A 27925-nucleotide genomic window follows, 5' to 3' on the forward strand; every position below is an offset into this window, starting at 1 on the left:
CAACCCCGGGAAAAGGGGCTTGTTTGTCCCCCCGCCTCCCCCGGCCTGATGCAGCCGGTCACCTAGCAGCTCAGGTGGCCTGTGGCAACCCCCTTAAGTAGCCCAGGAGCCGAAGTCCGCCGTTGAGCTGCAGGGTGCCCGAAGCGGGCGCCTTTGCTGCTCGCCACATCCCCCCCGCTCCCCCGTCTCCGAGCCGGCCCCAAGGTGACCGCGGCTCTCCCCCTCGGCGGCCCCCGCCAGACGGAAGAGATGCGGTGGTCTGGAGGCCGGCCGGAGGTGCCCCCTTCCGTGTGCAGCCAGCCCTGTGGGCCCGGGGAGCGGAAGAAGATGGTGAAGGGGGTGCCCTGCTGTTGGCACTGCGAGCTGTGCGACGGCTACCGGTACCGGCTGGACGAGTTCAGCTGCGAGGCCTGCCCCTTCGACATGCGGCCCACCGAGAACCGCACCGGCTGCCGACCCACGCCCATCGTCAAGCTGGAGTGGAGCTCGCCCTGGGCGGCCCTGCCCGTCCTCCTGGCCGTGCTGGGCATGGCCGCCACCGGCTGCGTCCTGGCCGCCTTCGTGCGCTTCAACGACACGCCCGTCGTGCGGGCCTCGGGCCGCGAGCTCAGCTACGCGCTGCTCGCGGGCATCTTCCTCGTCTACCTCATCACGTTCCTCATGGTGGCCGAGCCCGGGGTGGCCGTCTGTGCCGGCCGCCGCCTCTTCCTGGGCCTGGGCACGGCCGTCAGCTACTCCGCCCTCCTCACCAAGACCAACCGCATCTATCGCATCTTCGAGCGGGGCAAGAGGTCGGTGAGGCCCCCGCGCTTCATCAGCCCCGCCTCCCAGCTGGCCATCACCTTCGGCCTGACGTCCGTGCAGGTGGTGGCCGCCGCGGCCTGGCTGGGCGTGCGGCCGCCCCGCAGCGTGGTCGACTACGAGGAGCAGCGCGGCCCCGACCCCGAGCGGGCCCGGGGCGTGCTCAAGTGCGACATGTCCGACCTGTCGCTCGTCTGCTGCCTCAGCTACAGCATCCTGCTCATGGTCACCTGCACCGTGTACGCCGTCAAGGCCCGCGGGGTCCCCGAGGCCTTCAACGAGGCCAAGCCCATCGGCTTCGCCATGTACACCACCTGCGTCGTCTGGCTCGCCTTCGTGCCCATCTTCTTCGGGACGGCCCAGTCCGCCGAGAAAGTGAGTCCGGGGGCGCGGGCGGGGAATCAATCCATCAATCAATCAATCAATCAATCGTATTTATTGAGCGCTTACTATGTGCAGAGCACTGTACTGAGCGCTTGGGAAGTACAAATTGGCAACACACAGAGACAGTCCCTACCCAACAGTGGGCTCACGGTCTAAAAGGGGGAGACAGGGAACAGAACCAAACGTACCAACAAAATAAAATAAATAGGATAGAGATGTACAAGTAAAATCAATCAATCAATCGTATTTATTGAGCGCTATGTGCAGAGCACTGTACTAAGCGCTTGGGAAGTACAAATTGGCATCACATAGAGACAGTCCCTACCCAACAGTGGGCTCACAGTCTAAAAGGGGGAGACAGAGAACAGAACCAAACATACCAACAAAATAAAATAAGTAGGATAGAAATGTACAAGTAAAATAAATAAATAGAGTAATAAATATGTACAACCACATATACATATATACAGGTGCTGTGGGGAAGGGAAGGGAGGTTTGGCAGAGACGGAAGGGTGGGATGGGCGGGTGGACCCCGAGGGGAGTCCGAGGAGAAAGCCGGGCCGAACGGAGCGGGAAGAGAGGCGCGGGGCCGAGGAGCAAGGAATACGAGCGAAAGCTAAGGGGGTCATCCTAATAATCATGGTATTTAAGTGCTTGTGTCGAGCGCCGTTCCGAGTGCTGGGGTAGAAACAGGGAAGCAATAATAATAATAATAATAATAATAATAATAGCATTTATTAAGCGCTTACTATGTGCAAAGCTTTTAGACTGTGAGCCCACTGTTGGGTAGGGACTGTCTCTATATGTTGCCAACTTGTACTTCCCAACCGCTTAGTACAGTGCTCTGCACACAGTAAGCGCTCAATAAATACGATTGATGATGATGATGATGAACTGAGGCCCAGAGAGTAGTAGTAATAATAATGATGGCATTTGTTGAGCGCTTACTATGTTGAGCTTGGGAAGTCCAAATTGGCAACATCTAGAGCCAGATGTTACATCTACATGTTGCCAACTTGGACTTCCCAAGCTCTTAGTACAGTGCTCTGCACATAGTAAGCGCTCAATAAATACGATTGATGATGAAAGCACCGTTCTAAGCGCTGGGGGGTTCCAAGGTGAACAGACTGTCCCATGTGGGGCTCACAGTCTTCATCCCCATTTTCCAGGTGAGGGAACTGAGGCACAGAGAAGTGAAGTGACTTGCCCAAAGTCGCACAGCTGACAAGTGGCGGAAGCAGGATTTGAACCCATGACCTCTGACTCCAAAGCCCGGGCTCTTTCCACCGAGCCACGCTGCTTCTCTAACAGAGCCTAATGGATAGACTAGAAGCAAGGAATATGAGCGAGAGCTAAGAGGGTCATCCTACTAATTATGGGATTCGTTAATAATAATAATAATAATAATAATGGCATTTATTAAGCGCTTACTATGTGCAAAGCACTGTTCTAAGTGCTTGTGCTGTTAAGCGTTAAGCACTGTTAAGTGCTTGTGTGGAGCGCCGTTCCGAGTGCGGGGGTGGAAACGGGGAAGCAACAGAGCCTAATGGATAGACTCGAACCCTAACCCCATCTCCACCACTTATCTGCCGTCCGCCCATGTGTAGATCCCTTCTCTGTGCCTTAGTTTCCTCATCTGTAAAATGGGGATTCAATACCTGTTCTCCCTCCCCTCTAATAATAATAATAATGATGGTGTTTGTTAAGCACTTCCTATGTGCAAAGCACTGTTCTAAGCGCTGGGGGGGATACAAGGTGATCAGGTTGTCCCGCGTGGGGCTCACAGTCATCATCCCCGTTTTACAGATGAGGGAACTGAGACTCCGAGAAGTGACTTGCCCAAGGTCACACAGCAGACATGTGGCGGAGCCGGGATTCGAACCCACGACCTCTGACTCCAAAGCCTGGGCTTTTCCCACCGAGCCACGCCTTTAGTCTGCAAGCCTGATGTGGGATGGGGACCGTGTCCAACCTGATTATTTTTTATTTACCCCAGGGCTTGGTACAGTGTTTGGCTCATATCACCAGTATTATTTTTATATAAATTGTTGGGTGGGGACTGTCTCTGTCAGTTGCCGATTTGTCCTTCCCAAGCGCTTAGTACAGTGCTCGGCACACAGTCAGCGCTCAATAAATATGATCGATTGAATGAATTAATGAATGAACCGGGACAGGCGCAGTCCTTGGCCTATATGGGGCTCACAGTCATCATCCCCATTTCACAGATGAGGGAACTGAGACTCCGAGAAGTGAAGTGACTTACCCAGGGTCACACAGCAGACATGTGGCAGAGCTGGGATTCGAACCCACGACCTCTGACTCCAAAGCCCGGGCTTTTCCCACCGAGCCACGCCTTTAGTCTGCAAGCCTGATGTGGGACGGGGACCGTGTCCAACCTGATTATTTTTTATTTACCCCAGGGCTTGGTACAGCGTTTGGCACATACCACCAGTATTATTTTGATATAAATTGTCGGGTGGGGACCGTCTCTGCATGTTGCCTATCTGTCCTTCCCAAGCGCTTAGTACAGTGCTCGGCACACGGTCAGCACTCAATAAATACGATCGAATGAATGAATTAATCGGGACAGGCGCAGTCCTTGGCCTATATGGGGCTCACAGTCATCATCCCCATTTCACAGATGAGGTAACTGAGATGCCGAGAAGTTAAGTGACTTGCCCCAGGTCACACAGCAGACATGTGGCGGAGCTGGGATTCGAACCCACAACCTCTGACTCCAAAGCCCGGGGCTTTTCCCACCGAGCCACGCCTTTAGTCTGCAAGCCTGATGTGGGACGGGGACCGTGTCCAACCTGATTATTTTTTATTTACCCCAGGGCTTGGTACAGCGTTTGGCACATACCACCAGTATTATTTTGATATAAATTGTCGGGTGGGGACCGTCTCTGCATGTTGCCGATCTGTACTTCCCAAGCGCTTAGTACAGTGCTCGGCACACAGTCAGCGCTCAATAAATATGATCGAATGAATGAATTAATCGGGACAGGCGCAGTCCTTGGCCTATATGGGGGCCAAGGAAAAGAAGACAAGGCCCTGCTGGGAGCTCCCCTCCTCCAGGAGGCCTTCCCAGACTGAGCCCCTTCCTTCCTCTCCCCCTCATCCCCCTCTCCATCCCCCCATCTTACCTCCTTCCCTTCCCCACAGCACCTGTATAGATGTATATATGGTTGTACATATTTATTACTCTATTTATTTATTTTACTTGTACATACCTATCCTATTTATTTTATTTTGTTGGTATGTTTGGTTTTGTTCTCTGTCTCCCCCTTTTAGACTGTGAGCCCACTGTTGGGTAGGGACTGTCTCTATGCGTTGCCAATTTGTACTTCCCAAGCGCTTAGTACAGTGCTCTGCACATAGTAAGCGCTCAATAAATACGATTGATGATGATGATGATGAAGATAAGGAGTTGGCCTGGTGCGGGAAAAAGATACCGAGAGCAAGGAGGAAGGGAATGGGGGAGAAAACAGAGAAAACAGCAGCATGGTCTAGTGGCTAGAACGTGGGCCTGGGAGTTAGAAGGATCTGGGTTCTAATTCTGTCTCTTTCATTCATTCAATCGTATTTACTGAGCGCTTACTGTGTGCAGAGCACTGGACTAAGCGCTTGGGAAGAACAAGTTGGCAACGCTTGTCTGCCCCTTGTCCGCTGTGTGACCTGGAGAAAATCACTCAACTTCGCCAGGCCTCGGTTACCCCATCTGTAAGACGGGGTACGATTATTGAGAAGCAGCGTGGCTCAGCGGAAAGAGCCCGGGCTTGGGAGTCCGAGGTCGTGGGTTCAAATCCCGGCTCCGCCACTTGTCAGCTGGGTGACTTTGGGCAAGTCACTTCACTTCTCTGAGGAGCAGCATGGCTCAGTGGAAAGAGCCCGGGCTTTGGAGCCCGAGGTCACGGGTTCAAATCCCAGCTCCGCCAGTTGTCAGCTGTGGGACTTTGGGCAAGTCACTTCACCGGGCCTCAGTTACCTCATCTGCAAAATGGGGATTAAGACTGTTGGGTAGGGACCGTTCTCTATGTGTTACCAACTTGTACTTCCCAAGCGCTTAGTCCAGTGCTCTGCACACAGTAAGCGCTCTATAAATACGTTGAATGAATGAATGAATGACTGTGAGCCCCCCGTGGGACAACCTGATCACCTTGTAACCTCCCCAGGTCTTAGAACGGTGCTTTGCACATAGGAAGCGCTTAATAAATGTCATTATTATTATTATTATTATTATTATTATTATTATTATGGCTGTGACACCCATGTGGGAAATGAATGAACTTGTACTTCCCAAGCGCTTAGTCCAGTGCTCTGCACACAGTAAGCGCTCAATAAATACGTTGAATGAATGAATAAATGAATGACTGTGAGCCCCCTGTGGGACAACCTGATCACCTTGTAACCTCCCCAGGTCTTAGAACGGTGCTTTGCACATAGTAAGCGCTTAATAAATGTCGTCATTATTATTATTATTAAGGCTGTGAGACCCATGTGGGAAATGAATGAACTTGTACTTCCCAAGCGCTTAGTCCAGTGCTCTGCACACAGTAAGCGCTCTATAAATACGATTGAATGAATGAACTTGTACTTCCCGAGCGCTTAGTCCAGTGCTCTGCACACAGTAAGCGCTCAATAAATACGTTGAATGAATGAATGAATGACTGTGAGCCCCCGTGAGACAACCTGATCACCTTGTAACCTCCCCAGTGCTTAGAACGGTGCTTTGCACATAGGAAGCGCTTAATAAATGTTATTATTATTATTATTATTATTATTATTATTATTATTATTATTATTAAGGCTGTGACACCCATGTGGGAAATGAATGAACTTGTACTTCCCAAGCGCTTAGTCCAGTGCTCTGCACACAGTAAGCGCTCAATAAATACGTTGAATGAATGAATAAATGAATGACTGTGAGCCCCCTGTGGGACAACCTGATCACCTTGTAACCTCCCCAGGTCTTAGAACGGTGCTTTGCACATAGTAAGCGCTTAATAAATGTCGTCATTATTATTATTATTAAGGCTGTGAGACCCATGTGGGAAATGAATGAACTTGTACTTCCCAAGCGCTTAGTCCAGTGCTCTGCACACAGTAAGCGCTCTATAAATACGATTGAATGAATGAACTTGTACTTCCCAAGCGCTTAGTCCAGTGCTCTGCACACAGTAAGCGCTCAATAAATACGTTGAATGAATGAATGAATGACTGTGAGCCCCCGTGAGACAACCTGATCACCTTGTAACCTCCCCAGTGCTTAGAACGGTGCTTTGCACATAGTAAGCGCTTAATAAATGTCATCATTATTATTATTATTATTATTATTAAGGCTGTGAGATCCATGTGGGAAATGAATGAACTTGTACTTCCCAAGCGCTTAGCCCAGTGCTCTGCACACAGTAAGCGCTCAATAAATACATTGAATGAATGACTGCGAGCCCCCCCGTGGGACAACCTGATCACCCTGTAAGCTCCCCAGTGCTTAGAACGGTGCTTTGCACATAGTAAGCGCTTAATAAATGTTATTATTATTATTATTATTATTATTATTATTATTAAGGCTGTGAGACCCATGTGGGAAATGAATGAACTTGTACTTCCCAAGCGCTTAGTCCAGTGCTCTGCACACAGTAAGCACTCAATAAATAGGTTGAATGAATGAATGAATGATTGTGAGCCCCCCGTGGGACAACCTGATCACCTTGTAACCTCCCCAGCGCTTAGAACGGTGCTTTGCACATAGTGAGCGCTTAATAAATGCCATCATCATTATTATTATTAAGGCTGCGAGACCCCTGTGGGAAATGGACTGTGTTCAACCGATTAGCTTGTATCTATCCGAGCGCTTGGTACATAACAAGCGCTTAAGGTTGACGGCGGGACAGGCGAGAACGAGGCCCAGGAAGGAGGTTAGCACCAGAGGCAGGGAGGCTGCGGGCTGGAGAGTTGTTCTTTCCAAGCGCTTAGTATGGTGCTCTGCACAGTAAGCATTCATGCTGTGAAATAATAATAACAATAATAATAATAATAATGGCATTTATTAAGCTCTTACTCTGTGCAAAGCACTCAGTGTTGGACTGGACAGTGGTGGGAAGTGCCCCAGTGAGTCATCAATACAATGAATGCAACTAAACAGCCTGTGGGTTATGTCCAACCCAATTACTTTGTAATAAAAATAATAATGACGGCATTTATTAAGCACTTACTCTGTGCAAAACACTCAGTGTTGGCCTGGACGGTGGTGGGAAGTTCCCCAGTGGGTCATCAATACAATGAATGCAACTAAACGGCATGTGGGTCATGTCCAACCCAATTACTTTGTAACAATAATAATAATGACGGCATTTATTAAGCGCTTACTCTGTGCAAAGCACTCAGTGTTGGACTGGACGGTGGTGGGAAGTGCCCCAGTGGGTCATCAATACAATGAATGCAACTAAATAGCCTGTGGGTTATGTCCAACCCAATTACTTCGTAATAATAATAATAATGACGGCATTTATTAAGCGCTTACTCTGTGCAAAGCGCTCTAGTGTTGGCCTGGACAGTGGGGGGAAGTGCCCCAGTGGGTCATCAATACAATGAATGCAACTAAACAGCCTGTGGGTTATGTCCAACCCAATTACTTTGTAATAATAATAATAATGACGGCATTTACTAAGCGCTTACTCTGTGCAAAGCACTCAGTGTTGGCCTGGACGGTGGTGGGAAGTGCCCCAGTGGGTCATCAATACAATGAATGCAACTAAACAGCCTGTGGGTTATGTCCAACCCAATTACTTTGTAATAATAATAATAATGACGGCATTTATTAAGCGCTTACTCTGTGCAAAGCACTCAGTGTTGGCCTGGACAGTGGGGGGAAGTGCCCCAGTGGGTCATCAATACAATGAATGCAACTAAACAGCCTGTGGGTTATGTCCAACCCAATTACTTTGTAATAATAATAATAATGACGGCATTTATTAAGTGCTTACTCTGTGCAAAGCACTGCTCTAAGCGCCGGAGAGGTTCCAAGGTGATCAGGTGGCCCCACGGGGGGCTCTCAGTCTTCATCCCCATTTTACAGATGAAGTGAACTTGTAATAATAATAATAATAATAATAATAATGGCATTTGTTAAGCGCTTACTATGTGCAAAGCACTATTCTAAGCGCTGGTACTTCCCAAGCGCTTAGTACAGTGCTCCACACACCGTAAGCACTCAATAAATATGGCTGAATGAAAAAATAACTGAGGCTCAGAGAAGTTGGGACTTGCCCAAAGTCGCACAGCTGACCATTATGGGCTCTGTTTATTTTATTTCATTAGTATGTTTGGTTTTGTTCTCCGTCTCCCCCTTTTAGACGGTGAGCCCACTGTTGGGTAGGGACCGTCTCCATATGTTGCCAACTTGGACTTCCCAAGCGCTTAGTCCAGTGCTCTGCCCACAGTAAGCGCTCAATAAATACGATTGATGATGATGATGATATGTTGCCAACTTGGACTTCCCAAGCGCTTAGTCCAGTACTCTGCCCACAGTAAGCGCTCAATAAATATGATTGATGATGATGATGATATGTTGCCAACTTGGACTTCCTAAGCGCTTAGTCCAGTGCTCTGCACACAGTAAGCGCTCAATAAATACGATTGATGATGATGATATGTTGCCAACTTGGACTTCCCAAGCGCTTAGTCCAGTGCTCTGCCCACAGTAAGCGCTCAATAAATACGATTGCTGATGATGATGATATGTTGCCAACTTGTACTTCCCAAGCGCTTAGTCCAGTACTCTGCCTACAGTAAGCGCTCAATAAATACGATTGCTGATGATGATATGTTGCCAACTTGTCCTTCCCAAGCGCTTAGTCCAGTGCTCTGCCCACAGTAAGCGCTCAATAAATACGATCGATTGATTGATTGATTGATTGAGGTCTCCCCCATCCTGTGACTGGGTAAGCTCAGCGTTCTCCTACCAAGCAGACGGGGGGCCGGGACCGTGGACCCCGGACCCGAAGAAACGGAGAATCGCGCTGGCCCGGAGGAAGAGCAGTTGGTGCTGTGCCCCCCGCGACGACCGGGCCTTTCTGTTGTCCCCACGGGCGGCCGCAGATCTACATCCAGACGACGACGCTGACCGTGTCCATGAGTTTGAGCGCCTCGGTCTCCCTGGGCCTGCTGTACGTGCCCAAGGTCTACGTCATCGTCTTCCACCCTGAGCGGAACGTGCAGAAGAGAAAGCGCAGCGTCAAGAAGGCCGCCTCCGGGGCCTCTCCCAGTGCGGACGGCGAAGGAGGAGAACGCGAGGACGACGGTAAGGAGGGGGCCAGGTTGGTACCAGACCAAACAATCGTATTTATTGAGCGCTTACTGTGTGCGGAGCACCGGACTAAGCGCTTGGGAAGGACAAGTTGGCAACATCTAGAGACGGTCCCAACCCAAGTCCATCTTTCCGTCCGCCTCTGCTTCTCCCTCCCCGCTACGCCCCCAACAAGGAGACCCTTTGGGATAAATGAGTTGGCTGGTTTTGAGGGGAGAATAATAGTGATACTAATAATGATGGCACTTGTTAAGCATTGAGCGCTTACTGTGTGCAGGGCACTGGACTAAGCGCTTGGGAAGGACAAGTTGCCAAAATATAGAGACGGTCCCTACCCAAGTCCATCTTTCCGTCCGCCTCTGCTTCTCTCCTCCCCGCTACGCCCCCAACAAGGAGACCCTTTGGGATAAATGAGTTGGCTGGTTTTGAGGGGAGAATAATAGTAGTACTAATAATGATGGCACTTGTTAAGCATTGAGCGCTTACTGTGTGCAGGGCACTGGACTAAGCGCTTGGGAAGGACAAGTTTCCAAAATATAGAGACGGTCCCTACCCAAGTCCATCTTTCCGTCCACCTCTGCTTCTCTCCTCCCCGCTACGCCCCCAACAAGGAGACCCTTTGGGATAAATGAGTTGGCTGGTTTTGAGGGGAGAATAATAGTAATACTAATAATGATGGCACTTGTTAAGCATTGAGTGCTTACTGTGTGCAGGGCACTGGACTAAGCGCTTGGGAAGGACAAGTTTCCAAAATATAGAGATGGTCCCTACCCAAGTCCATCTTTCCGTCCGCCTCTGCTTCTCTCCTCCCCGCTACGCCCCCCAACAAGGAGACCCTTTGGGATAAATGAGTTGGCTGGTTTTGAGGGGAGAATAATAGTGATACTAATAATGATGGCACTTGTTAAGCATTGAGCGCTTACTGTGTGCAGGGCACTGGACTAAGCGCTTGGGAAGGACAAGTTGCCAAAATATAGAGACGGTCCCTACCCAAGTACATCTTTCTGTCCGCCTCTGCTTCTCCCTCCCCGCTACGCCCCCAACAAGGAGACCCTTTGGGATAAATGAGTTGGCTGGTTTTGAGGGGAGAATAATAGTAATACTAATAATGATGGCACTTGTTAAGCATTGAGCGCTTACTGTGTGCAGGGCACTGAACTAAGCGCTTGGGAAGGACAAGTTTCCAAAATATAGAGACGGTCCCTACCCAAGTCCATCTTTCCGTCCGCCTCTGCTTCTCTCCTCCCCGCTACGCCCCCAACAAGGAGACCCTTTGGGATAAATGAGTTGGCTGGTTTTGAGGGGAGAATAATAGTGATACTAATAATGATGGCACTTGTTAAGCATTGAGCGCTTACTGTGTGCAGGGCACTGGACTAAGCGCTTGGGAAGGACAAGTTGCCAAAATATAGAGACGGTCCCTACCCAAGTCCATCTTTCCGTCCGCCTCTGCTTCTCTCCTCCCCGCTACGCCCCCAACAAGGAGACCCTTTGGGATAAATGAGTTGGCTGGTTTTGAGGGGAGAATAATAGTGATACTAATAATGATGGCACTTGTTAAGCAGTGAGCGCTTACTGTGTGCAGGGCACTGGACTAAGCGCTTGGGAAGGACAAGTTGCCAAAATATAGAGACGGTCCCTACCCAAGTCCATCTTTCTGTCCGCCTCTGCTTCTCTCCTCCCCGCTACGCCCCCAACAAGGAGACCCTTTGGGATAAATGAGTTGGCTGGTTTTGAGGGGAGAATAATAGTAATACTAATAATGATGGCACTTGTTAAGCATTGAGCGCTTACTGTGTGCAGGGCACTGGACTAAGCGCTTGGGAAGGACAAGTTGCCAAAATATAGAGACGGTCCCTACCCAAGTCCATCTTTCCGTCCGCCTCTGCTTCTCTCCTCCCCGCTACGCCCCCAACAAGGAGACCCTTTGGGATAAATGAGTTGGCTGGTTTTGAGGGGAGGGAGAATAATAATAATAATAATAATAATAATAATAATAATGATGGCACTTGTTAAGCACTTATACGCCAAGCGCTGGGATAGATTCAGCGCTCAGAACAGTGCTTTGCACATAGTAAGCGCTGTCTCCCCCTTTGTAGACTGTGAGCCCACTGTTGGGTAGGGACTGTCTCTAGATGTTGCCAATTTGTCCTTCCCAAGCGCCTAGTACAGTGCTCTGCACATAGTAAGCGCTCAATAAATACGATTGATGATGATGATGATAGTAAGCGCTCAATAAATACGATTGGTGATGGCAATGATGAATAAATGCCATTATTATCACTATTATACAAGTTAATCAGATTAGACCCAATCCATCCCCCACCTGGGACCCAGAATCGAAAATTCAATCGTATTTCTTGAGCGCTGACTGTGCGCAGAGCGCTGTGCTAAGCGCTTGGGAACTACAAGTTCCCAACTTAGAGAAGCAGCGTAGCTCGGTGGAAAGAGCCCAGGCTTTGGAGTCAGAGGTCGTGGGTTCAAATCCCGGCTCCGCCAATTGTCAGCTGGGTGACTTTGGGCAAGTCACTTCACTTCTCTGGGCCTCAGTTCCCTCTTCTGTCAAATGGGGATGAAGACTGTGAGCCCCCCGTGGGACAACCTGATCACCTTGGAACCTCCCCAGCGCTTAGAACAGTGCTTGGCACATAGTAAGCGCTTAATAAATGCCATTATTATTATAGGGAAGCAGCGTGGCTCAGTGGAAAGAGCCCGGGCTTTGGAGTCAGAGGTCATGGGTTTGAATCCCGGCTCCGCCACATGTCTGCTGTGTGACCTTGGGCAAGTCACTTCACTTCTCTGAGCCTCAGTTCCCTCATCTGTAAAATGGGGATTCAGACTGTGAGCCCGACATGGGACAACCTCATCACCTTGTATCCCCTCCCAGCGCTTAGAACAGTGCTTTGCACATAGTAAGCTCTTAACAAATACCATTATTATTATTATTATTATTATTACAAGTCGGCCACATCTAGAGACCAACAACGGGCTCGCAGTCGAGAAGGGGGAGACAGACGACAAAACAAAACACGGAGACAGGTGGCAAGGTGTCAGAGTAGAATTAAAGCTAGATGCACATCATTAACAAAATAAATAGAATAGTAAATATGAACAAGTAAAATAGAGTGATAAATCTGTATAAACATATATACAGGTGCTGTGGGGAGGGGAAGGAGGTAGGGCGGGGTGAGGGGAGAATGAATTGGCTTGTTTTGAGGGGAGGAATAATAATAATTATTATTATGGTCTTTGTTACGCACTTATAAGCCAAGCACTGTTCTAAGAATTGGGATAGATACAAGGTAATCAGATTATACCCAATCCATCTCCCACGTGGGACTCAGAATCTTAAATTCAATCGTATTTATTGAGCGCTTACTGTGTGCACAGCACTGTACTAAGCGCTTGGGAACTACAAGTCGGTAACATAGACGGTCCCTACCCAACAACGGGCTCACAGTCGAGAAGGGGGAGACAGACGACAAAACAAAACATGGAGACAGGTGTGTCAAGTCGTCAGAACAAATAGGATTAAAGCCAAATGCACGTCATTAACACAATTAATAGAATAGTAAATAGGGACAAGTAAAATAGAGTGATAAATCTGTACAAATATATATACAGGTGCTGTGGGGAGGGGAAGGAGGTAGGGCGGGGGGGATGGGGACAATGAGTTGGCTGGTTTTGAGGGGAGGGAGAATAATAATAATAATAATAATAATAATAATAATAATAATAATGTTGGCATTTGTTAAGCGCTTACTATGTGCAAAGCACTGTTCTAAGCGCTGGGGGGGGATACAAAGTGATCAGGTTGTCCCATGTGGGGTTCACAGTCTTAATCCCCATTTTACAGATGAGGTAACTGAGGCTCAGAGAAATTAAGTGACTTGCCCAAGGTCTCACAGCAGACATTAATAATTATGGTATTTGTTAAGCACTTATTATAAGCCGAGCACTGTTCTAAGCACTGGGATAGACACAAGGTTATCAGATTATACCCAATCCATCTCCCATGGGGGACTCAGAATCTTAAACTCAATCGTATTTATTGAGCGCTTACTGTGTGCAGAGCGCTGTACTAAGCGCTTGGGAACTACAAGTCGGCAACATAGACGGCCCCAACTTCATTCAATCGTATTTATTGAGCGCTTAAATTAAATTCAGTCGTATTTATTGAGAGCTTACTGTGTGCAGAGCACTGTACTAAGCGCTTGGGAACTACAAGTCGGCAACATAGAGAGATGATCCCAACTTCATTCAATTCATTCAATCGTATTTATTGAGCGCTTAAATTAAATTCAATCGTATTTATTGAGTGCTGTGTGCAGAGCACTGTACTAAGCGCTTGGGAACTACAAGTCGGCAACATAGAGAGACGGTCCCAACTTCATTCAATTCATTCAATCGTATTTATTGACCGCTTAAATTAAATTCAATTGCATTTATTGAGCACTTACTGTGTGCAGAGCACTGTACTAAGCGCTTGGGAACTACAGGTCGGCAACATAGAGAGACGGTCCCAACTTCATTCAATAATATTTATTGAGCGCTTAAATTAAATTCAATCCTAGTTATTGAGCGCTTACTGTGTGCAGAGCACTGGACTAAGCGCTTGGGAACTACAAGTTGGCAACATAGAGAGACGGTCCCAACTCCATTCAATTCATTCAATCGTATTTATTGAGCCCTTAAATTAAATTCAATCATATTTATTGAGCGCTTACTGTGTGCAGAGCGCTGTACTAAGCGCTTGGGAACTACAAGTCGGCAACATAGAGAGACTGCCCCAACTTCATTCAATTCATTCAATCGTATTTATTGAGCGCTTACTGTGCACAGAGCGCTGTACTAAGCGCTTGGGAACTACAAGTCGGCAACATAGAGAGACGGTCCCAACTTCATTCAATTCATTCAATCGTATTTATTGACCGCTTAAATTAAATTCAATCGCATTTATTGAGCACTTACTGTGTGCAGAGCACTGTACTAAGCGCTTGGGAACTACAGGTCGGCAACATAGAGAGACGGTCCCAACTTCATTCAATAATATTTATTGAGCGCTTAAATTAAATTCAATCCTAGTTATTGAGCGCTTACTGTGTGCAGAGCACTGGACTAAGCGCTTGGGAACTACAAGTTGGCAACATAGAGAGACGGTCCCAACTCCATTCAATTCATTCAATCGTATTTATTGAGCCCTTAAATTAAATTCAATCATATTTATTGAGCGCTTACTGTGTGCAGAGCGCTGTACTAAGCGCTTGGGAACTACAAGTCGGCAACATAGAGAGACGGCCCCAACTTCATTCAATTCATTCAATCGTATTTATTGAGCGCTTACTGTGCACAGAGCGCTGTACTAAGCGCTTGGGAACTACAAGTCGGCAACATAGACGGCCCCAACTCCATTCAATTCATTCAATCGTATTTATTGAGCACTTAAATTAAATTCAATCCTATTTATTGCGCACTTACTGTGTGCAGAGCACTGTACTAAGTGCTTGGGAACTACAAGTCGGCAACATAGAGAGACGGTCCCAACTTCATTCAATTGTATTTATTGAGCGCTTAAATTCAATCGTATTTATTGAGCGCTTACTGTGTGCAGATCGCTGTACTAAGTGCTTGGGAACTACAAGTCGGCAACATAGACGGTCCCAACTCCATTCAATTCATTCAATCGTATTTATTGAGCGCTTACTGTGTGCAGAGCACTGGACTAAGCACTTGACTACCCAACAACGGGCTCGCAATTGAGAAGGGGGAGACAGACGACCCAACAAGGCACGTAGATGGGTGTCAAAATCGTCAGAGCCAACAGAGCTACAGGCACGCCATCAACAAAATAAATGGAAATCTCATTTTTCAGGTGAGGTAAGTGAGGCCCAGAGAAGCGACTTGCCCGGAGTCACCCGGGAGATACGTGGCTTGAGGACTCTCGGGGGGCATCCAGACGCCGCGGTGGGTTTAATCAATCAATCAATCAATCGTATTTATTGAGCGCTTACTATGTGCAGAGCACTGTACTAAGAGCTTGGGAAGTACAAATTGGCAACACATAGAGACAGTCCCTACCCAACAGTGGGCTCACAGTCTAAAAGGGGGAGACAGAGAACAGAACGAAACATACCAACAAAATAAAATAAATAGGATAGAAATGTACAAGTAAAATAAATAAATAGAGTAATAAATATGTACAACCATATATACATATATCCAGGTGCTGTGGGGAAGGGAAGGAGGTAAGATGGGGGGATGGAGAGGGGGATGAGGGGGAGACCGTGAGGGGTTTAGACTGTGAGCCCACTGTTGGGTAGGGACTGTCTCTAGATGTTGCCAACTTGGACTTCCCAAGCGCTTAGTACAGTGCTCTGCACATGGTAAGCGCTCAATAAATACGATTGATTGATCGGGAGAGGGCGGGACGGTTTTCCAGCCGGCCTTCCGCGGTCAATGACACGCTTCCTTCATCCTTTCCAGCCCTCCCAGCCCGACTGACCTAGCAGACCAGACGTGGACGGAGGGCCCCGCACGCTGCAGCGACAGGGAGAGTGGGGCAGACGACTTCTGTCTCCCTTCGAGTGTCCTCCTTTTGGTTATCATCATCATCAATCGTACTTATTGAGCGCTTACTGTGTGCAGAGCACTGGACTAAGCGCTTGGGAAGTACAAATTGGCAACATATAGAGGCAGTCCCTACCCAACAGTGGGCTCACAGTCTAAAAGGGGGAGACAGAGAACAAAACCAAACATACTAACAAAGTAAAATAAAAAGAATAGATATGTACAAGTAAAGCTAAAGTAATAGATATGTACAAGTAGAGCTATAAAGTTATCTCCCCCTTATAGCTGAGCCCAAGCTCCCCTCAACCCCCCAAAGTATCCTGGGCTACCCAAAGTGAGGGGAGATGGGGAACCACCTCTTCCCTCTGGGAGTTAAAAAAAAATATATTGGCCTCTAAAACTAAGCCCTGAAGGTTAGAATCAATCGTATTTTTTGAGCGCTTACTGTGTGCAGAGCACTGGACTAAGCGCTTGGGAAGTCCAAGTTGGCAACATCTAAAACTAAGCCCTGAAGGTTAGAATCAATTAATCAGTTGTATTTATTGAGCACTTACTGTGTGCAGAGCACTGGACTAAGCACTTGGGAAGTCCAAGTTGGCAACATCTAAAGCTAAGCCCTGAAGGTTAGAATCAATCAATCGTATTTATTGAGCGCTTACTGTGTGCAGATTAGAATCAATCAATCAATCATATTTATTGAGCGCTTGCTGTGTGCTAAGCGCTTGGGAAGTCCAAGTTGGCAACATCTAAAACTAAGCCCTGAAGGTTAGAATCAATCAATTGTATTTATTGAGCGCTTACTGTGTGCAGAGCACTGGACTAAGCGCTTGGATAGTCCAAGTTGGCAACATCTAAAGCTAAGCCCTGAAGGTTAGAATCAATCAATCAATCGTATTATTTGAGCGCTTACTGTGTGCAGAGCACTGGACTAAGCGCTTGGGAAGTCCAAGTTGGCAACATCTAAAACTAAGCCCTGAAGGTCAGAATCAATCAATCGTATTTATTGAGTGCTTACTGTGTGCAGATTAGAATCAATCAATCATATTTATTGAGCAGTTACTGTGTGCTAAGCACTTGGGAAGTCCAAGTTGGCAACATCTAAAACTAAGCCCTGAAGGTTAGAATCAATCAATCGTATTTATTGAGCGCTTACTGTGTGCAGAGCACTGGACTAAGTGCTTGGGAAGTCCAAGTTGGCACCATCTAAAACTAAGCCCTGAAGGTTAGAATCAATCGTATTTATTGAGCGCTTACTGTGTGCAGATTAGAATCAATCAGTCATATTTATTGAGCGCTTGCTGTGTGCTAAGCGCTTGGGAAGTCCAAGTTGGCAACATCTAAAACTAAGCCCTGAAGGTTAGAATCAATCAATTGTATTTATTGAGCGCTTACTGTGTGCAGAGCACTGGACTAAGCACTTGGGAAGTACAAGTTGGCAACATCTAAAGCTAAGCCCTGAAGGTTAGAATCAATCAATCGTATTTATTGAGCGCTTACTGTGTGCAGAGCACTGGACTAAGCGCTTGGGAAGTACAAGTTGGCAACATCTAAAACTAAGCCCTGAAGGTTAGAATCAATCAATCGTATTTATTGAGCGCTTACTGTGAGCAGAGCACTGGACTAAGCGCTTGGGAAGGACAAGTTGGCAACATCTAGAGACGGTCCCTACCCACCAGTGGGCTCACAGTCTAGAAGATAATAATAATAATGATGGCATTTATTAAGTGCTTACTATGTGCAAAGCACTGTTCTAAGCGCTGGAGGTTGTCCCACATGGGGCTCACACACTGTTGGGTAGGGACTGTCTCTAGATGTTGCCAACTTGGACTTCCCAAGCGCTTAGTACAGTGCTCTGCACACAGTAAGCGCTCAATAAATACGATTGATTGATCCCCATTTTACAGCTGAGGTAACTGAGGCCCAGAGAAATTAAGTGACTTGCCCAATAATAATAATAATGATGGCATTTATTAAGTGCTTACTATGTGCAAAGCACTGTTCTAAGCGCTGGAGAGGTTGTCCCACGTGGGGCTCACGGTCTTAATCCCCATTTTACAGCTGAGGTAACTGAGGCCCAGAGAAATTAAGTGACTTGCCCAATAATAATAATAATAATGATGGCATTTATTAAGTGCTTACTATGTGCAAAGCATTGTTCTAAGCACTGGAGAGGTTGTCCCACGTGGAGCTCACAGTCTTAATCCCCATTTTACAGCTGAGGTAACTGAGGCCCAGAGAAATTAAGTGACTTGCCCAAAGTCAAACAGCTGACAATTGGCGGAGCCAGGACTTGAACCCATGACCTCTGGCTCCCAAGCCCGTGTTCTTTCCACTGAGCCACACACTGCTAAGTGCAGTGACTCCACATAACAATAGCTGTGGTATTTGTTAAGCACTTAGTATGTGCCAGGCACTGTACTAAGCACTGGGATAGGGGTTCAAATCCCAGCGCCACCAATTACTCTATTTATTCATTTTATTTGTCCATATTTAGTCTATTTATTCTGTTAATGTTTTGTTTTGTTCTGTCTCCCCCTTCTAGACTGTGAGCCCGCTGTTGGGTAGGGACCATCTCTAGATGTTGCCAACTTGGACTTCCCAAGCGCTTAGTACAGTGCTCTGCCCACAGTAAACGCTCAATAAATACGACTGAATGAATGAATGGTCAGCTGTACGACTTTGGGCAAGTCACAACTTCTCTGGGCCTCAGTTACTTTTTCATTCGATCGTATTTATCGAGCGCTTACTGTGTGCAGTGCACTGTACTAAGCACTGGGATAGGGGTTCAAATCCCAGCTCCACCAATTACTCTATTTATTTATTCATTTTATTTGTACATATTTATTCTACTTATTTTATTTTGTTAATATGTTTTGTTCTCTGTCTTCCCCTTCTAGACTGTGAGCCCGCTGTTGGGTAGGGACCGTCTCTAGATGTTGCCAACTTGGACTTCCCAAGCGCTTAGTACAGTGCTCTGCCCACAGTAAGCGCTCAATAAATACGACTGAATGAATGAACGGTCAGCTGTGCGACTTTGGGTAAGTCACAACTTCTCTGGGCCTCAGTTACTTTTTCATTCGATCGTATTTATTGAGCGCTTACGGTGTGCAGAGCACTGTACTAAGCGCTTGGGAAGTACAAGTTTACTTCATTTGTAAAATGGGGATGAAGACTGTGAGCCCCCCGTGGGACCACCTGATCACCTTGTAACCTCTCCGGCGCTTAGAACAGTGCTTTGCACAGAGTAAGCGCTTAATAAATGCCATCATTATTATTATTATTACAAAGTAATTGGGTTGGACATAACCCACAGGCTGTTTAGTTGCATTCATTGTATTGATGACCCACTGGGGCACTTCCCACCACCGTCCAGTCCAACACTGAGTGCTTTGCACGGAGTAAGCGCTTAATAAATGCCGTCATTATTATTATTATTACGAAGTAATTGGGTTGGACATAACCCACAGGCTGTTTAGTTGCATTCATTGTATTGATGACCCACTGGGGCACTTCCCACCACTGTCCAGGCCAACGCTGAGTGCTTTGCACGGAGTAAGCGCTTAATAAATGCCGTCATTATTATTATTATTATTACAAAGTAATTGGGTTGGACATAACCCACAGGCTGTTTAGTTGCATTCATTGTATTGATGACCCACTGGGGCACTTCCCACCACTGTCCAGGCCAACACTGAGTGCTTTGCACAGAGTAAGTGCTTAGTAAATGCCGTCATTATTATTATTATTACGAAGTAATTGGGTTGGACATAACCCACAGGCCGTTTAGTTGCATTCATTGTATTGATGACCCACTGGGGCACTTCCCACCACTGTCCAGGCCAACACTGAGTGCTTTGCACAGAGTAAGCGCTTAATAAATGCCGTCATTATTATTATTATTGTTACACAGTAATTGGGTTGGACATAACCCACAGGCTGTTTAGTTGCATTCATTGTATTGATGACCCACTGGGGCACTTCCCCCCACTGTCCAGTCCAACACTGGTGGGGCGGAGAGAGAGGGGACCCTCTGATCGGACATCATAATGGTGGAAGAGAAGCAGCCCCGGGGGTGGCCCCTACTATAATAATAATAATAAAAAGAGTACAGGGTCCTCCCAGCCTCTCCGCCACCTTCCCCGTCTTCTTTCCCCGGCCTGTGACCTTTCCACCTCCCTCCTCTAGAGCCATCAGCAGAACCAAGATGGGCAGCTGCAATAAATAATCTTTTTCCTACGTAGAAACCATTGCTATTTTCTGCCTTCATGAGGGAGAGAAGAGGCGCCTTAGGAATCCCTCAGGCCGGAGAGGGGGGGCCCTGGATGCAACCAGAGGTAAAAATATCGAAGAGAGAGCAGAAATATCTAAACCACCATGATTCGGGCCTCGCTGGCGAGAAGCTGGTGACCCTGGGCTTTGTGTCGGGGAGAAGCGTGCACGTTTCTGGCAGTCCGCCTTCCCCACGGAGCTACGCGGCGGCAGGTGCCGCAACTGGGAGAGCGCTTGTCACCAGCGGGAATACAAGACGGCGAGAGGGATTGTTTTGTCCTCAGTCGGGGTACTTTGAAGCTCTTCAGAGGCAGAAAGGAGCAGTGATGAGTACGAATTCTTCCCCTCGTCCCTACCCCACTCTATACCAGGCTGGAGACGCCTCAACTGTGCCACTCCAACTGCCCGAGGGGAACCAGAGCGGGCTTGGCGCCGTCAGTCACCAGCTCCTGTTTCTCTTTTCTGTACGCCCCACGGAGCGAGGGCCTGGATGCCAGGGACAGACACAGCTCCGGGAAGGGGCCTTGGTCTCGTCCTCTCCCTGGCACGGGAGCTGATAATAATAATAATGATGGCATTTGTTAAGCGCTTACTACGCGCAGAGCACTGTTCTAAGCGCTGGGGTGAGGATGTGAGCTCACTGCTGCACCAATCTGCTTCTCTGTGTGGCTTTGGTGGGAACGAGGCCCAGTCTGAAGCAACAGCAGGCAAGCAGGTGGCAGCTAATCAGCGGACAGTATGGGATTGAACAGGGGAGCAAAACCTGGCCTACGATGGCAGATTATTCAGCGGTGGCCGCTAATCCGGTGGCTGAGGGCCCTCTGCCCACTTCTCACCCTCTTTTCAGCGCCCATGGGTGAGGAGAGCAGGAGGAAGGGATGGGATCCATGAGGATCTCATGTTGGTCTGTCGGACGCCTTGACCCGCTTAAACCACCCGGCTCTTGAGGCTGCCAACCGTTGTCCCTGACTGGATGGCATCAGGGGTGGGTGAACCCGCGGTGCCAGCCACGTGTGCCCCTTCTGCCCTGTCCCGCTGCGGGCGGACCTCTGCCGCTGGCCAAGCAACAGAGTCACCACAGTGACGTCCCACACGGGGCGGAATGCCCGCGGAGGAAAAGCGGGAGAGGCCGAACTGCGGCTCCGTATCCCAGGCTCCGGTTTGATCACTTCGGATTTTCCCCACCGCCGTGGTGAGCCGCTGCTTCGGCCCTTCCGACGGCCGCGGTTTCCCGCCCCCAAAGGCCAGGACACCCCTTGTTGTCCTGCTCCCCGCTGCACCCCGTGCCCCCAGCCCTAACGCTCTCCTCCCCGAGCCCACCTGATCCACCGAGAACCTGCTCGCCGTGTTTCAAGCTGCGGCCCCCGCCCCCGTTGGGGTTTTGGTTGCGGCTGCTCGGGTCACGGGGCTTGACCCCTCCGGGCCTGAAATCCGGAGGAGAGGAGCCTCGGTCTGGATTGATCAGGCCTTTATTTGGAATGAACTTGGAGGGGCCTGGGGCCTGGAAGGGGGCTTCTGGCAGGCTCAGAAGTCAGTAGTGCTGAGGTATTCCAGCCAGTCCTGGAGGGAGGGGTTGGGCTGCGACGGCTGAGAAAGAGAGCAGGGAGACAGAGAGAGAGAGAGCAAGGGAGATAGAGATCACTCCTGGATACCTGAAGTATGGCATTCCCCAGCCCCGCGCCCCGTAAGCAGTCCTCCCCACCGCTTGGCCCTTCCACAGCGGTGATCTCCTCCCATCTTCCCGCCCCCGTATCCCGACCGGGAACGCACTTTCAACAGCAGCAGGTCGGGGGGGGTCGGGAGGCCCTCCACGGAGATCAGCCGCACCGCCCCGGGGCTGGACGAACCCACCAGGCCGGGCTGCACAGCGAGGGTGCATACACAAGATGGCTTCAAGTAGCGCAGTTGCCACTCCTGCTGCTCCCAGTCTAAGGGGAACCTGGGTGAGGAGAGACAGAGAGGTGGAGGGAGGTGGTATTAATAATAATAATAATAATAATGATGATGATGGCATTTGTTAAGCGCTTACTACGTGCACAGCACTCTTTCTAAGCGCTGGGGAGGATACAAGGTGATCAGACTGTCCCACGGGGGGGCTCACAGTCTTCATCCCCATTTTACAGTTGAGGCCCAGAGAAGCGACTTGCCCAAAGTCACACAGCCGACGGTTGGCAGAGCTGGGATTTGAACCCACGACTTCTGACTCCCAAGCCCGGGCTCTAGTCCACTGAGCTCCCGCCCTGGGTTCCCCGGTTGCCCGACCGGGGGAACGGAGAGGCGGAGGCCAGAGGAGGCAACGGGGCCGGGGGGCCCGCTAACCTGGTCTGCAGCTCCTGGATCTGGCCGAGGATCTGGGCCTGGCTGTAGTATTTACGCTGGGTCTCTAGGAAGTCATTTGACGCGTCAGAGAACACCTGGGCTAAGCTGAAGTACGGACCGTCACTCTGAAAAATGAGAGAAGAAAGGGCGGGTTCACGTTTACCTCTGTCTCCATACGTATGTACATCTCTTAACGTATATAGATATAGTCATTCGTGTTACCACAGCTTGCCCTCTGGCTCTCCTCCAATTTGCCCCGGGCCACTCACATGGGCCACCAACTGCCCGTCTTCAGTCCACGTCAGCACCAGTTTCAAAGACTCGGGCCCCGCATTCAGCTCCATCACCATCTCCTTGGAGGTCACCGACAGCAGCCGCATTCCTTGCAGTTGCTCGAGAAGCTGCAGCAGGGCCAGGTGTCTGGGGGGACAGGACGGCAGAGGAGGGACCCCTCTCTTTTAGATGCTGTGGTGTTTGTTAAGCGCTTACTACGTGCCAGGCGCTGTACTAAGCCCTGGGGACTCCTTTTTTTTTAAAAAAAATGGCATTTATTAAGTGCTTACTATGTGCAAAGCACTGTTCTAAGCACTGGGGAGGTTACAAGGTGATCAGGTTGTCCCCTGCGGGGCTCACAGTCTTAATCCCCATTTTACAGATGAGGGAACTGAGGCACAGAGAAGTTAGCCCTGGGGACTCCTTTTTTTTTTAAAAAAAAATGGCATTTATTAAGTGCTTACTATGTGCAAAGCACTGTTCTAAGCACTGGGGAGGTTACAAGGTGATCAGGTTGTCCCCCGGGGGGCTCACAGTCTTAATCCCCATTTTACAGACGAGGGAACTGAGGCACAGAGAAGTTCAGAGACCTGCCCAAAGTCACCCAGCTGACGATTGGTGGAGCCGGCATTTGAACCCATGACCTCTGACTCCAAAGCCCCCTGCTCTTTCCACTGAGCCACGCTGCTTCTCGTGAGTCTCGCTGAGTCTTAAATCTCATTTTACGGACGAGGTAACCGAGGTCCAGCCCAGGGGGTGGAGCTGGGATTAGAAGCAGCGTGGCTCAGTGGAAAGAGCCCGGGCGTGGGAGTCAGAGGTCATGGGTTCGAATCCCGGCTCCGCCAACTGTCAGCCGGGTGACTTTGGGCAAGTCACTTCACAGTTATCTCATCTGTAAAATGGGGATTAAGACTGTGAGCCCCCCAGTGGGACAACCTCATCACCTTGTAACCTCCCCAGAGCTTAGAACAGTGCTGGGCACATAGTAAGCGCTTAATAAATGCCATCATCATCATTATTATTTTTATTAGAACCCAGGTCCTGCCCGTGCTTTTTCATTCACTCATTCAGTCGTATTTATTGAGCCTTACTGTGTGCAGAGCACTGGACTAAGCGCTTGGGAAGTCCAAGCTGGCAACATCTAGAGACGGTCCCTACCCAACAGTGGGCTTACAGTCTATTCGGTCCGCTAGGCCACGCCGCTTCTCCCCAAGGCTTTTTGGGATCTGGCCCCTCACGCCCCCCGCCATTCCCGCGGGGTCTCACCTCAGAGCCTCATCCTTCCCGCCGCGCACGGTGTTCTCCAGGCTCTGCATCTCCCCCTGCAGCCGCAGCAGCTCGCTGTGGCAGTGCTTCCGCCTGCTGTGGGCCTCCTTTACCCCGACGATCAGGTGCTGCCACTGCTCCTGCTGAGATAGCGGTGTGGTGGGGAGGCCGTGGGAGACCTAGGGCGTGCCCCCCGCCCCCAACCTCCTCCATGGGTAGTAATAATAGCATTTATTAAGTACGCACTAAGACCCCCACTCCTCCCCAGGCCTCCCTCCTTCCGCCGGGAAAGTGTTTGTCATCAGCAGTTATTAGGCACCAAAGCAAAGCCCAAGCATTTTCACTCCTCACTCACTCATCATCCCCACCGCCCTCCAATTCTAAGGAGTCAAAAAGTAGAGCCCCGTATGGGCTGCATCCGATCTGATTAACTCGTATCTCCCCCCGACCCCGGCTTCGTCGGTGCTTAGAAAAGAGATCAACGTACGGTAAGTGTTTAATATCACAGTTAACGGAGGACAAGCTTCAGGTTCTCCCGCTAGTTTGCCCCTCCCCGCTTCTTGGGCCCCTGCAGAAGCGGCCTTTTCGGGGCCTAATTTCACCCACGGGGCGGAGAGTCCCCAAATCTCGAACCTGGTCGCGCAGCTTCTGTTCATGAACAGCTCGTAGTTTCTCCTCGGTAGCGCGCTTCTGGGAAGCAAATCAGGATACACCGGAGAGTGGGGTTTCTGTGGACAAATTCTCCAGCCAGGGCCCACAGATCCTCCCCAAGTCTTAGAGAGACGGGAGTCTGCCCTCTTTTCAGCCCACGTCCACTCCCTCACCCCCCGACACAATATACCTGCATTTGGTATTCACTGAGGACTTCCTCCAGGAGTACCCGTTTCTGCTGCAGAGCTTCCACCTGCTGCAAAACCCGTGGCATGGCCCCCTCGATTTTCTCCACCAGCTTCTGATAGTCCCCTTTGAGATCTTTCCACTTCTGTTTGGTGTCATTGGCCTCTTTTCCTGGGTGCGTGGGGGAAGGGAGAAGGGGAAAAAAAAATCTATCCATCCCCGTGGCCCCTTTCCCATTTCGCTCCCCACGGGGTGCAGGCACGAACGGGTTCTGGGATTGGAATTCGGGTTCTGACGGAAGGAAAGCAGGACCTGAGCGAGGGAAACCCCCCACTTTCTCATAGTCCTTCCGCTCCCCCCGCCCCCCGCCCGCACTCACGGATCTCCTCCTCCGAGACATGGAATCCAGGAGCCGCGTCCATATGTTCCAGGAAATCCTGCAAGAACTGCACCACGTGGAGCTGGCTGCAGAGCAACTTGTCCTTCTTTCTGGAGTCCTGCAGTCGTGCAAGACGGAGAGAAGAGAGTCTGGGGAGCAAGGCAAGTACATTCCCAATCGGGCACGTCACTGGTTCACTTCTCCCTGGGCACGCATCCCCAGGAGAAAGGGGGCAAGGTGAAACCAACCCTCCAAAGCCCTGACCCGCACGACTCACCATCACAAACTCGGCAAGGAGCTTGGCCGGCACTTCTGCCTCGGCTTCCTCCCGCCCATCCTGGGAAGCGAGGATGGCCAGCAGAGAATTCAGAGCCCTGCAAGGGGAGGTGAGGCTAATCTAATAACTACCGCAAAACCCTCCTCGCTGACCTTCCTGCCTCCCGTCTCTTCCCGCACCGGTCTTTATTTCAACTCTGCTGCCCGGATCTTTTTTTTCCAAAATGGTATTTGTTAAGTGTTTATTATGTGTCAAGTGAATCAGGTGGGACACAGTTCCTGGCCCTCAGGGGGCTCACAGTGAAATAGGAGGGAGAACAGGTATTGAATCCCCATTTTACACTTGAGGAAACTGAGGTTCAGAAAAGTGAACTTGCCCATGGGCAAGTGGCGGAGTAGGGATTAGAACCCAGATCCTCTGGGTCCCAGGCCTGTACTCTTTCCACGAGGCCATGCTGCTTCCCCTAATTTTTTTTTTTTAATTTTAAATTCAGCCCACGTCTCCCTGCTCCTCCAAGAACCTCCAGCGGGTTGCCCATCCACCTCCACATTAAACAGGAACTCCTTACCATCGGCTTTAAAGCTCTCAATCAGCTCCCTCCCTCCTACCTTATCTCGCTAATTTCCTACCACTATTACTAATAATAATGGTATTTACTAAGTGCTTACTATGTGCAAAGCACTGTTCTAAGCGCCGGGGAGTTTACAAGGCGATCAGGTTGCCCCACTTGGGGCTCACAGCCTTAACCCCCATTCTCCAGATGAGGTAACTGAGGCCCAGAGAAGTGAAGTGTCACACAGCTCAAAGTCACACAGCTGACAAGTGGCGGAGCCGGGATTTGAACCCATGACCTCTGACTCCAAAGCCTGTGGTCTTTCCACTGAGCCACGCTACTACAACCCAGCCCACACACTCTGCTCCTCTAAAACAAACCTACTCACTCTACCTTGATCTCATCTATCCCATGGGCCAATCCCTCGCCCTCGTCCTCCCTCTGGCCTCGAATTTCCTCCCCCTTCATAGATGACAGATCCCTACTCTCCCCACCTTCAAAGCCTTATTAAAAATCACATCTCCCCCAAGAGATCTTCCCCAACTAAGCCCCCGCTTCCCCTAGTCCCTCTCCTTTCTTCGTCATCGGATCTGTACCGGCGAAGCACTTGAAATTCATGCCATCATCGGTCCCACATCACTTATGTACATCTCTAGGGAAGTCCAAGTTGGCAACATCTAGAGACGGTCCCTACCCAACAGCGGGCTCACGGTCTAGAAGGGGGAGACAGAGAACAGAACCAAACATACTAACAAAATAAAATAAATAGAATAGATATGTACCAGTAAAATAGAGTAATAAATATGTACAAACATATATACATATATACAGGTGCTGTGGGGAAGGGAAGGAGGTAAGATGGGGGATGGAGGGGGGAGAGAACAGTGATTGGCACATAGTAAGCGCTTAATAAATGTCATTATTATTGTTATTTCCCAAGCGCTTAGTACAGTGCTGTACACACAGTAATCGCTCAATAAATACGATTGAATGAATGGAGACGGTTCATCCCCAACGACGGGCTCACAGCTTCTCTGGCCTGGCACTTGGTAAGCGTTTAACAAATACCAAAACAACAACAAGTCTCCTAAACGGGGACTCACTCTCGGGCTGCCACCTCCGCCATTTCCCCTCTAAACTCCATCTCTTCGTCGTCCTCCCCACTGTCCGCCATTGGGCCTCCGTCTCCTTCCCCGCTCACTTTCGTACTCCCCGCGCCGCGGCAGCCGATTGGCTGAAAGCGTGCGCTTTCCAGGCGCTGATTGGCCGGGGCGGAGACCCCCGCCCCGCCCACCAACCGACGGACCAATGGGCGCTCGCCTGCGGGTCGCGCGCTCCCTTTGGCCTGGGCGGCTGAGGGGACGGGGAGGCCGAGCGCCAACCCCGCCGCCATCTTGGATACGGTTGAGGCAGAAAGAAGGGGGGGGGGGCGGGGCATCATGGTGCCTCAGTGGCAACAGCCCCGGCTTGGGAATCAGAGGTCGTGGGTTCTAATCCCGCCTCGGCCACTCGTCAGCTGTGGGACTTTGGGGAAGTCACTTCACTGGGTCTCAGTTACCTCATCTGGAAAATGGGGGACTTGGGGGAAGTCACTTCACTTCCCTGGGCCTCAGTTCCCTCCTCTGGAAAATGGGGATGAAGACTGGGAGCCCTCCCCGTGGGACAACCTGATCATCTTGTTAATCTCCC

The 27925-nt window shown here is 49.7% G+C and overlaps 2 protein-coding genes across 3 annotated transcripts in view; one reads left to right on the forward strand and one right to left on the reverse strand.

The window, feature by feature from the left end:
- Positions 1 to 16063, forward strand: part of LOC119929546 (metabotropic glutamate receptor 6-like) — a 47433-nt gene extending 31370 nt beyond the window's left edge. The window contains exons 17-19 of the mRNA XM_038747719.1: positions 241 to 1176; positions 9289 to 9490; positions 15980 to 16063. Coding sequence (XP_038603647.1) covers positions 241 to 1176; positions 9289 to 9490; positions 15980 to 16002 — 1161 coding nt within the window. The 3' untranslated portion in view covers positions 16003 to 16063. The remainder of the gene's footprint in view (positions 1 to 240; positions 1177 to 9288; positions 9491 to 15979) is intronic.
- A 5722-nt stretch (positions 16064 to 21785) lies between these two features.
- Positions 21786 to 27429, reverse strand: ZWINT (ZW10 interacting kinetochore protein). 2 transcript variants are annotated; one of them, XM_038748271.1, is made up of 10 exons: positions 27340 to 27429; positions 25684 to 25780; positions 25407 to 25524; positions 25032 to 25198; positions 24824 to 24880; positions 24191 to 24330; positions 22921 to 23071; positions 22652 to 22776; positions 22103 to 22271; positions 21786 to 21919 (listed from the first exon to the last, which is right to left on the reverse strand). In XM_038748271.1, the coding sequence occupies exons 1-10, from the start codon at positions 27408 to 27410 to the stop codon at positions 21857 to 21859; spliced, it is 1158 nt and encodes a 385-aa protein (XP_038604199.1). In that variant the 5' UTR covers positions 27411 to 27429; the 3' UTR covers positions 21786 to 21856. The 2 variants fall into 2 exon arrangements, with proteins under 2 accessions (XP_038604199.1, XP_038604198.1); XM_038748270.1 differs by having other exon boundaries at positions 24191 to 24333.
- Positions 27430 to 27925: the final 496 nt, after the last annotated feature.

This window comes from Tachyglossus aculeatus, chromosome 6 (genome assembly GCF_015852505.1).
Source record: "Tachyglossus aculeatus isolate mTacAcu1 chromosome 6, mTacAcu1.pri, whole genome shotgun sequence".
Classification (NCBI taxonomy): domain Eukaryota; kingdom Metazoa; phylum Chordata; class Mammalia; order Monotremata; family Tachyglossidae; genus Tachyglossus; species Tachyglossus aculeatus.